Raw genomic sequence first — 11,966 nt, 5'->3', positions numbered from 1 at the left:
CCCACCCACCCACACACACACACACACACACACACACACACACACACACACACACACACACACACACACACACACACACACACACACACACACACACACACACACACACACACACACACACACACACACACACACCTCTCAGTTCGGAGGCTTTGTCTCGTCTTGTCTCTTCTCCTGTCAAAGCTGAGATGTGAGACAGTGATTGGTCAGTATGGAGACACTAGAATCATTTTCATCTTCACATTGTTATCATTATAGATACATAGATGTATGACTTATATTAAATTTAGTTTAGTTAAATCAGTTCTAGTCTTACTAGTTATCTTCTGGTTCCAGTATAAATACAGTATGAGTTCTAGTCTTACTAGTTATCTTCTGGTTCCAGTATAAATACAGTATGAGTTCTAGTCTTACTAGTTATCTTCTGGTTCCAGTATAAATACAGTATGAGTTCTAGTCTTACTCAGTATCTTCTGGTTACAGTATAAATACAGTATGAGTTCTAGTCTTACTCAGTATCTTCTGGTTCCAGTATAAATACAGCAGTACTGCTGCCACCATGATGCTGATGATCACTGGAATAACAATCACTGTCCTTCCTCTGCCTCCTGTTGATCCTCCATCTGTAGGAATGTCCCTCTCTGAAAGACATCATAATAATAATAATAATAAGGGTAATGATAATAATAATAATAATAATAAGGGTAATAATAATAATAATAATAATAATAACTAGAAAATGTGTTCCTCGGAGCGCAAGTCTCCGCCAGCAGACCCGTGCTATTTTAATCAAACAGCTTTGCCGTAGGGATATCTGAGCTGTGATCTCTGTTTGTACTGGAAAGTACTGTTCCTGTCTAAGCTATTTATATATTTATATTACATATTGTGATGTCACGTGAAACTTGACCAATGTTAGGTGTTCTCAGAGGGACACACACACGCACGGACGGGTGATTTGTACTTGAAGGTACTGTTCCAATCAAGACTGATTGATCCTGTCTTACCTCACTTCAAAAACATAAATGGCTTTTTGAAGTGACACACCTATTTATAGGATTTAATTTCGTCATGCGTCTCGCTAGCCAATCAAAAGCATTGGTGACAACATATTGTCACGTGTCACGTGAAGTTTGACCAATGTTAGCTTGGCTAGGAGGGGGGGACACACAGCGGGACAGAACGAAAACATACTCTCCACCTCCGGCGGAGACAATAATCTCTGTAGGGATGTCCCTCTCTGAAAGATATAATAATAATAATATAAATATACAAGCACCAATACGGGGGAAAGCAATGTGATATGCAATATGCAAAATGCACAATAAGCCATAGGAAAAAAACGAATTTGAGAGAAAATGTAATGATCAAATGAGCATTGTAAACGGCTGAGCAGAGTCCTGAGAGATTGTAGATATTATAATGTATCTCTGTATTGTGTTGCTTCTAATGGCTGATATCACATTTGTGTTATGACAAAAGATTGCCATTTTTTGTTCTTTATCTATAGAGCACACAGATGGATAGTAGTATTCTAATTAGGTTCATGTTATCACCATAGCGACAGAATGTGGTTAATATTGTTCCAGGTATTCCGACAGACGATGTCGGGGGTGACCTCATACCACTGTGAGAAGTTTGAGAGAAAAATATTCTTTTTTTTAAGCCTAAAATATGAAATAAGCTATGTAGCGCCTCCATTTAGTTTTCATAGGTCAGTGTTGAAGGTTATGGTGCTGTTTATAAAACTTAAAGGATATTTCTCTTTAAACATGTGTTCAGGGCAGCATTAACCCAATGGGCTACATGGTCTGCAGTACAGGGCCTCAGCCACCAGGGGGCCCCGGATGAGCAGGAATGTAATTGAGAGGAAAACATTATAATTCTATCCATGGTGTAAAGCAGCGCTACGCAACTTAAGATGGCTCAGGGGCCACTCAGCAAAATACCAAAAGTCCAAGGGGCCGCAAGCTAAAAATGACGGTCCTATTTTGGATTTTTCGATTTTGTAACACACACTACGCATTGTTATTGTTATAAGACAATGTACATTTTGACATCATATTCTTTTCACTGTACCAGTTTATTTTGTGTGTATGTCCAGTGGCATCAGTTCAGCAAAAGCTAAGGTATGGCAAGGTTAGGGTTGCCAACTCCCAGAGATTGAAATAAGGGACACCTACCCTGGGCGCGCGGCAAAGCCGTGCGGCCGGAAAAAAATGGGGGTCAAACCCCCCAAAAAACCCGAAATGCATAGAAAACTATGCATTATACCTGTAACAATTGATGTTTGTTTTTGAAAAAAAAAAAAAATAGCAACCCATATATTTGAACGGAAATGTATATTTTTATCCTGTGCTCCTGTGCTTAAACCCCCCCCCCCCATTTTTTTTTTTGACCATGAGGGGCCGCCAAGACGCTGCGTTGGGGCCCGCGGGCCGCGGGTTGAGTAGCGCTAGTTGAGTAACTAATTACATTAACTCAAGTACTGTACAGTACAATCTTGAGGTACTGTTACTTTACTGCAGTATTTCCAATTGTCTATACTTTTACTTTTACTCCACTACATCTCAGAGGCAAATATTGTACTTTTACTATACTTTGCAGATATAAATCATTATATTATGAAACATACATTAACCACTTCAGCCCTATTTTATAAATTTAGGCCATTTGAAAATAGCAGATCTACAAGCTCACAACGCGTTGTGAGCTTGTAGATCTGCTATTTTCTTACTACTTTTACTTTTCGGTACTTTAAGTACATTTTGATACCAATACTTGTGTACTTTTACTCAAGTAATTTTTTTTCCATTTAAGTACTTATTCCACCCATTGAATTCTATTGTATTTTAGTTGAGCTTTTTTACTCTGCATATATTGATACAATTCCCTCACGGTGTCATAAAACATCCAAGGACTAACAGAACATTATCTTTGCATCCTGTTTAGTGTTAATGTGAAGCCAGAGCAAAGCTCACAGGAGTTTCCTCATGAGAGCTGCAGCACTAAATAGAAAGAGCTACAGCTCTAGAATGTGTTTCATTCATTGAACTGAAATCTCTCTCCATCTCAAACAGCTGCTCTGTTGCAACAGCTGATTTAACGTCTTTATAAAGAATGTCGCTTTCAAGAAAAGCAGGCGCAAGCAAGTCAAGCATTAAGGCTACAGTGTTCATTTATAGATTTGCATAGTTTGCATATCTGCCTATGGTTGTTCCAAAATATCAACCTTTCAGGAAATAAAATAAAAAATTAAAAAAATTAAATAAACATATTTAAAAACAACACGATACTGCCTCATCAAAGTTGACATTGTCAGATAATGTGTCCTTATAGTCCAGGCAACCTAGCTCATTTTGGACCTCAAAATCAAAGTAATTGTAATTGTTTTTTTCTTCACAGACCATTTCTATGAAGTCACCAGAACAACATACTAAACGTCCTAAGAAATCCTACTTGCGGAAATATGGACACCATTTATTGTCAAAAAGCCATATAAAATGATGGTGTCCAATTATCATTCGTCTGAGATTTCAATTGATTTCCAAATACATTTGAGGAGAGGAATTCAGATTAAAAAAAATCATTTTTGAACCAATATAACATAACTACAGGATGTTATTACCAGAAATTCTAGCAGCCTTTCACATGAAAGTAATTGTAACAAAATGTTTTTCACCATACATCATTTCAATGAGCTGTCCAGAACAACATACTAAAAGTCCTAAAATATCCTAGTTGTGGAAGTTGAATTGGCATCAATCTACAATGTCTACCAATTATTGTCAAAAAGCCATGTAAAATGATGGTGAGTCAATGTCGATTAAACATATAATGTTCAGTCTTATGGATTAAATGAGAGAATGTCCTCAAACGATAATGTTCAGTCTTATGGATTAAATGAGAGAAGGTCCTAAAACAATAATGTTCAGGGTTAGGGTCTCAAGGATTAAGTGAGTCTCACGGCCAGGGACCAAGTGGGCAAACATACTAGACAATTTTCTAGCTACAAGCTCATTAGGCCTAGGCTACACGTACAAGGATCTTTTTCTAAACGCACATTTTTGTGTGCGTTTGGGCCTTTAAGCCACACGCAAATGGTGTTTTTGGCCGCTAAAACGGATATTTTTGTAAACGGATAAATAAGTGAAGGTTGTCCAAAACATGCGTTTCAGTGGATCTGTGTGGACATGTAATCCGGAGATTTTGAGAAACGATGACGTCATCGCGCATTCGCACATGGTCATTATAATAATGAATAATATAATAACACATAAACACCGGACCACTCATGGTCATTATTATAATAAATGAAGAGAGAGAGAGAGAGAGAGAGCAACACTTACAGTCTATGAAACAAGGCACGCTCATTTATGGCAAAATAATGTCATAATTAATAATAAGACAGTGGTGGGAAAAGTAGCTCGTTTTCATTCACTGTGTGACGAAACCCCTCTTTCTCTGCCCCGACTAGCGCACACGGCGCGCACACGGGTTGAATGTGGGGTCTGTCTGTCGTCCTAAAACACAATCGCCCCGGGTCAAAATCCAGCGACCATGGAGCGGCCGCGGGTGGCCCGCTCAAAAGGTGCGTGGGGCGGGGAGTTTTGGGACGATGTAATGAATTGATGAAGTAAAACTCATCTGTTTGCGTAGCCCTGAAACATGACTGTCCTACCATGACAGTCATGGTGCTTAGAGTCCCTGCTTTATAGTGGTGTTCGATTTTTTTACATTGCCAACTCTCACATGTACATAAACGTTCAGATTTCAAATATAAAGTGCTTACCCCTGAGCCACGGACGTTACAAGGCGATCCGGACCGCGATAAGTACCCTTATCTCCCGTATTGTTCAATAAAAAGCATTTTAATCCGATCGCCGGCCATTTTCTCAAAATTTTCTCCGATGCTTTCAACCATGCGACACTAATGGTTGGGAGGTGTGTTGCACTCTGATACATTACAAAAGAAAAAGAAAATGGCCGGTGATGGGATTAAAATGCTTTTTATTGAACAATACGGGAGATACGGGTACTTATCGCGGTCCGGATCGCCTTGTAACATCCGCAGCTCAGGGGTAAGCACTTTATATTTGAAATCTGAACGTTTATGCACATGTGAGAGTTGGCAATGTAAAACAAATTGAACACCACTATAAACCAGGGACTCGGCACCATGATGCTTGTATACAAGCGTCATGTGAACCATGGCTACTGTTTGCGCTGCAGCTGCGCCCTAATAATGTTGTTTTCGTTTATGTTCACGTATGCTATTAAAATAATGCAGCTATTGCAGTATTGGGCCTTAACATGTGATTACAAATATGTATATGTATTTGGCCCCTCATATATAAAATAAATGTAAATATAAAATCTGATATAAATTTAAACTTGCAGCTGATCAATGCGTTTCTGCGTCTACGTGTGGACAGGGATTTTTTTTATCTTTGTCATGTGGCCAGGGATTCTTTTTAAAACGGAGGACTAAAATATCCGTTTAGTAAAAGATCCATATACGTGTAGCCGACAGACAGACAGACAGACAGACAGACAGACAGACAGACAGACAGACAGACAGACACTTTAACCTATTTCGGTGTTCATGCCATTTTTCAACAACAGCCTAATGACATTTGCAGATCGTGAGCTTGTAGATCTGCTCATTTCATCAAGTTATATTTGAATGTGTTGTCAATGTGATGTGTTGTGAGCTTTCACCAGTTACATCCATAATATCTCTGCTGTTCGGCCGGAACCAGCTAAATCCAAAATGGTAATTGTTCAGGAAATGAAAAACAAAATATCAATTTTTCAGAAAATGAAGAAAACCTTATATTTTTTAAACAAAGCAATACTGCCTCATCAAACTTGGTATTGTGACTTTATATATTATCAGATACTTGCATGTGTCATTATATTATCACCACTTTACCCAAATCCAGTGCAAGTGGAGTTAGGAGGTTTTGTCCATCATTGATAAGAACAGCTGGCAATGGATCTCAAAGCTCACAACACATCACAACGCATTGTGAGCTTGGAGATCAGCTATTTATGGTGAGCGCCATCCTCATATACTATAGATCAAGCTGAATTCTGTACTTAAACAACTTTTATTTTAACATGCATTGTAAACAACCATGGATCTAACTGTTACCACTGTTGTTCTTCTACAGTTGAGTGCAACAAACAATTCTGCCTCAATACTCAATCATGCATTTAACAAAAGCGATCATGGCACACCAACAATAAATAAATGGCATATAGCTAAATACAAAATACATTCATGAAAAATAGAATCTGTAGCCTATCAAATCTGTAGCCTACTGCACTAACAATAACAACCACAGTTGAATTTACCTATCATATACCTATCAACATTTTATTATCACACTGTTGTGTGTTGCGTGTGTGTGGTGGGTGTTTCTTAGTGCTTTAGATTGTCATAAAAGCTGTGAAAGTCTTTTGGCATGATCTCCTTGAGCTCTTGGAGATGTTTGAAACAAACTCCTGCACACACTCATTCTCTGTCCATTAACATTTTTAAAAAAAACACGAGCAGATGACCTTTGTGAAGACACCCTTCTCCTCTTTACTGGGGTGAAACCTTGCACATACATTCTCTTCTCTTCCCAGTTTATGTTCTCCCAAAAGCATTGAAAAATCTTCTCCCTGTCTGCCTCATACAGAGCAGAGCTTCTCGAGAGCCTGAGAGGAGGGGGGAGTTGTTTGTTTTTGACGGACAGTTTGAGGGTCCAATGGAGTTAGGAGTTTTCGTCAGAGGCGCTTTTTAATACTTTTCATATGTTATTATTAAAAAAAAAATTACACAGATGTAGAGGGGGTTCAATAGCGTTGATTTATGAAAAAAAAAAAAAAACTGAAAATGGAGTTAGCTGGTCCCGGCTGGACACTGACGATATATACAGTAGGGCTTAAAGGGATAGTTCAGACTTATTTTAAATCAATTACATGCCTTGAATTCATGGAGATGTTTTTGTTTTTGTCACATTCCTAAGCCAATAATTTGATGACCGGTGGAAAGATGCTAATGTCTCCTGTAGGAGACTCAAAGTTGACACTTTGAGTCTCCTACAGGAGACACCGCCTGTCATCAAATTATTGGCTCAGGAATGCGACAAAATCCAAAATATGTGGTGTGTAATCGATATAAAATAAATCATTTTTGGGGTGAACTATCCCTTTAAGTAAGAGGTTCAGCTGAGCTTCATATCAATATAATAATGTTAAACAATGCTGCTCATATGGCTTATTTTATTCACCTCTACGTGCCTTTACAGTCATCAGAAAACTCACTGTTACACACTATTTACAATGTAATCCATTGTATCATTATGTATAATTATTTTACTGGGATGAGACACAGTAATACTTATAATAATCTGATGTAAAGTGTGTGTTAAGATGATTAGAACCACATACCAAACTTTATGTTTTCTCTGCTCACACTTCTCAGACCAGAGGCTGTAGTCACTAATAGACACGCCCACCTTCCCACAGCCAATGACATTCAGACATTTAGCCAGATTGACAGATCAGTGACAAATGAGAACTAAACTAGAGTAGGACTCTAGACCTGATCTGAGCAGTGAATAGAAAACGTTCTCCAGCAAATCCATGGTCAGCATTTACAGGAGATGAATGACCGCTCACAGGAGCTGACGCTAAAGAGTTGCAGAGAGATTTCAATGATACTCATAACTGCAATAGGGTCCCACTGAAACGTGTGTTAATCGGCACTGAGCACCGCTGACAATAAACATGTTTAAAACCATATTTTAAAATGTAGTTTCACTCTTCCTGGTGCTACATGTCCTGTCTCTCTATCTGCTACCTGCACACTCTGCCTTGCCATTCACCAGTGTTGCCAGATTTTGCGAGAGAAACAAGCAACCAGGTCTACAGAAACAAGCCCAAAAGAAGCGACCAGCTCAGACCACATCACACACACAGTAGCTGTCTTGTCTTGTCTTGTACAATGTGTACAATGAATCAGGACGATGATGTGCCGTCACATGTGTTATTAACCAGAATGCTGCATTCACCTATACACACAGATTGTGTGAGATAAATAAGCAACCAGGTCTATGAAAACAAGCCCAAAAGAAGCGACTAGGCCACATGAGCACTTTAAACCTATATGCATCAGCTATTTGAAAATAGAAGATCTACAAGCTTTGCGTCGCGTCGCGTAGTGAGCTGGTAGATCTTCTATTTTCAAAAAAATCTTACAATGTGAAATATTTGGAAGATCTTTTAAATATTCTAACAACATCTAACATTTAGGCCTTTCACACATGTTGCAACAGCAGAATGTCTCTGTTTCAGATGCGTTCACATAGGGTGACCATACGTCCTCTTTTACCCGGACATGTCCTCTTTTGAGGTGCTGTCCGGCCTGTCCGGGGGGAGTTTATAAAATCCTTCAAATGTCCGGTGTTTTGGGATTTTTTTTTTTTTTACACTGAAAGCGCTAAATATGGTCCTTCCGTAACCCTGGTTCCGCAACACGGCTGCTGACAGGCTGCTGGAGGCACACGTGACTCACGTGTGCCTCCAGCAGCCTGTCAGCAGACGTGACCAAACACACACACTCACTCACTCACTCACTCACGCAGACACACACGGAACAGTGTCGCGCTCAGCGCTGCCTATCATTGCTCCCCGAAAAAGTTACACAGACAGACAGAGGCGGAGAAAATGCCGAAACGCAAATGTAACTTCACGGATGAAATGCGCAAAAAGTACCCGTGTTTTCGTCTGGGTCGTGACAAATGCGAAGCAGAGTGTACTGTTTGCAAAGCCTAATGAGAGAGATGTTATTTTGAAGAATGGGGTACCGAAACATTAAATAACAGGCTACTTCTCTATTTTCTTTTGTTTAATTAACAGGTTTTGAGGCATTTTTTTACATTTTTACATTATAGACATGAGAGAGGTTATTTTGAAGAATGGGGTACCGAAACATTAAATAACAGGCTACTTCTCTATTTTCTTTTGTTTAATTAACAGGTTTTGAGGCATTTTTTACATTTTTACATTATAGACATGAGAGAGGTTATTTTGAAGAATGGGGTACCGAAACATTAAATAACAGGCTACTTCTCTATTTTCTTTTGTTTAATTAACAGGTTTTGAGGCATTTTTTACATTTTTACATTATAGACATGAGAGAGGTTATTTTGAAGAATGGGGTACCGAAACATTAAATAACAGGCTACTTCTCTATTTTCTTTTGTTTAATTAACAGGTTTTGAGGCATTTTTTACATTTTTACATTATAGACATGAGAGAGGTTATTTTGAAGAATGGCTCCCCCAAAATAATTAAATAACATAACCCTAACCTAACCCTAACCCTAACCTTTAAACCGAAATAAAGTAAAAAAAAAACAGTTACAAAATCCACCCAAAATCCACCCATTTTTGCCCCAAAAAACGGCCAAAACCGCCCAGAACCGCCCCAAAAAATCGCGCGCGCGTGCATTCGTTAGGTGTCCTCTTTTTGGGAATTCAGAATATGGTCACCCTAGTTCACACATGAAGGTAAATATCCTGTTTGATAAGGTGAGTTAATATAGGATCAAGATCAGCCACTTATAATCTATAAACATGGGCTTTTTGAAAATAGCCAACAAGCAGACTTGGCAACACTGCTGCAATATTCACAAGAAGGAGGGGGGGGGGCTAACCTTTTCTACCATTTCCCAAACAAGAGGAAAGTATGGACGTCATTGTCTTTCTGATGTTTTTGTCAGTGTGTAAAGCCTGACCTTCCTGAACTAAACGTTGGCCGTAGGGAATAGAATGGACCGGCCTTAATTCCCAGGAGAGATGGATGTCTGTTCTATGTAAATAAACCTTTATATTTATTAATTTATTTTGATTATATTTAATAAACATAAAAAATGTTGCATTTATTACTTTATCATGCAACACAACAAACAGAGTTATCTAAATATTCATTATATTTTACAGTTTCAACTGAACACTGTGAACAGGGGGGGCATTTGATTGCTAAATGCCTGAATAGTTCAAAATAATAATAATAAATAAATGGGTGAAGAAATACAGAAATAAATACATTAAAAAAGTGTTTTCTATTTCTGTGCATATTTATTTATTTTCTAATTAACCAGCACTTTTATTTCTACATTTATTTCATTAGTATTTCATTTATTCATGTATTTATTTTTAAATATGTCAGCTCTGGCCCTCCATACTGACAGAGGTGTTTACAGAGGTTCTTCAAAGTGTTAAACAGAGATTAAACATTCATTACCTGAGATGACACGGTGTGTCTCAACAGTATGGTTGAAGTGTGGCAGGTGAACTCTACAGGTCACATGACCTGCTGTCCTCACTGTCACATTCCTCTGGACATCATAACAGTGTGGAGAAGGTTTGTCTGTCACTGAGGGTCCAGCAGGGAGGAGGGTTCCATCACCGTCCAGCCAAGACATCTCAGGTTGTGGATACCAGCACCCAGAGTCACATGACAAAGATACACCACCGTCTGTTGGTCCATTTGAAGAGATCACTGGATGAGACCCTGACCCTGTAAAAACACATTTATAGAGATCACTGAGCCTGTAAAAACACATTTATAGAGATCACTGAGCCTGTAAAACACATTTATAGAGATCACTGAGCCTGTAAAAACACATTTATAGAGATCACTGAGCCTGTAAAAACACATTTATAGAGATCACTGAGCCTGTAAAAACACATTTATAGAGATCACTGACCCTGTAAAAACACATTTATAGAGATCACTGACCCTGTAAAAACACATTATAGAGATCACTGAGCCTGTAAAAACACATTTATAGAGATCACTGAGCCTGTAAAAACACATTTATAGAGATCACTGAGCCTGTAAAAACACATTTATAGAGATCACTGAGCCTGTAAAACACATTTATAGAGATCACTGAGCCTGTAAAAACACATTTATAGAGATCACTGAGCCTGTAAAAACACATTTATAGAGATCACTGAGCCTGTAAAACACATTTATAGAGATCACTGAGCCTGTAAAAACACATTTATAGAGATCACTGAGCCTGTAAAAACACATTTATAGAGATCACTGAGCCTGTAAAAACACATTTATAGAGATCACTGAGCCTGTAAAACACATTTATAGAGATCACTGAGCCTGTAAAAACACATTTATAGAGATCACTGAGCCTGTAAAAACACATTTATAGAGATCACTGAGCCTGTAAAAACACATTTATAGAGATCACTGAGCCTGTAAAAACACATTTATAGAGATCACTGAGCCTGTAAAAACACATTTATAGAGATCACTGAGCCTGTAAAACACATTTATAGAGATCACTGAGCCTGTAAAACACATTTATAGAGATCACTGAGCCTGTAAAAACACATTTATAGAGATCACTGAGCCTGTAAAAACACATTTATAGAGATCACTGAGCCTGTAAAACACATTTATAGAGATCACTGAGCCTGTAAAAACACATTTATAGAGATCACTGAGCCTGTAAAAACACATTATAGAGATCACTGAGCCTGTAAAAACACATTTATAGAGATCACTGAGCCTGTAAAAACACATTTATAGAGATCACTGAGCCTGTAAAAACACATTTATAGAGATCACTGAGCCTGTAAAAACACATTTATAGAGATCACTGAGCCTGTAAAAACACATTTATAGAGATCACTGAGCCTGTAAAACACATTTATAGAGATCACTGAGCCTGTAAAACACATTTATAGAGATCACTGAGCCTGTAAAAACACATTTATAGAGATCACTGAGCCTGTAAAAACACATTTATAGAGATCACTGAGCCTGTAAAAACACAGAAACACGCAGAAACATTATTAACATAATCAGTAAAATAATAAATCCATCCATCCGACCTAGAGCGGACTCACACATCGGCGCGGCTTCCCCATCCACTTCCATTC

The 11,966-nt window shown here is 38.3% G+C and overlaps 1 protein-coding gene across 4 annotated transcripts in view; it reads right to left on the bottom strand.

Annotated features, from left to right (window-relative positions):
* The window catches only part of LOC308076480 (NACHT, LRR and PYD domains-containing protein 3-like), a 38,284-nt gene that overhangs the window by 15,838 nt on the left and 10,480 nt on the right, over nt 1-11,966 (bottom strand). For 3 of the 4 annotated variants that reach the window (XM_080416791.1, XM_080416788.1, XM_080416790.1), the window contains 3 exons: nt 10,303-10,578; nt 513-641; nt 136-183 (listed from right to left, as the gene is read on the bottom strand). In XM_080416791.1, the coding sequence (XP_080272917.1) occupies nt 136-183; nt 513-641; nt 10,303-10,578 (453 nt within the window). The remainder of the gene's footprint in view (nt 1-135; nt 184-512; nt 642-10,302; nt 10,579-11,966) is intronic. The other variant, XM_080416789.1, reaches the window with a different exon arrangement.

Source organism: Gymnoscopelus braueri (genome assembly GCF_963280865.1).
Source record: "Gymnoscopelus braueri genome assembly, chromosome: 20".
Classification (NCBI taxonomy): Eukaryota; Metazoa; Chordata; class Actinopteri; order Myctophiformes; family Myctophidae; genus Gymnoscopelus; species Gymnoscopelus braueri.
This window is presented reverse-complemented; position numbering and strand designations above follow the sequence as displayed.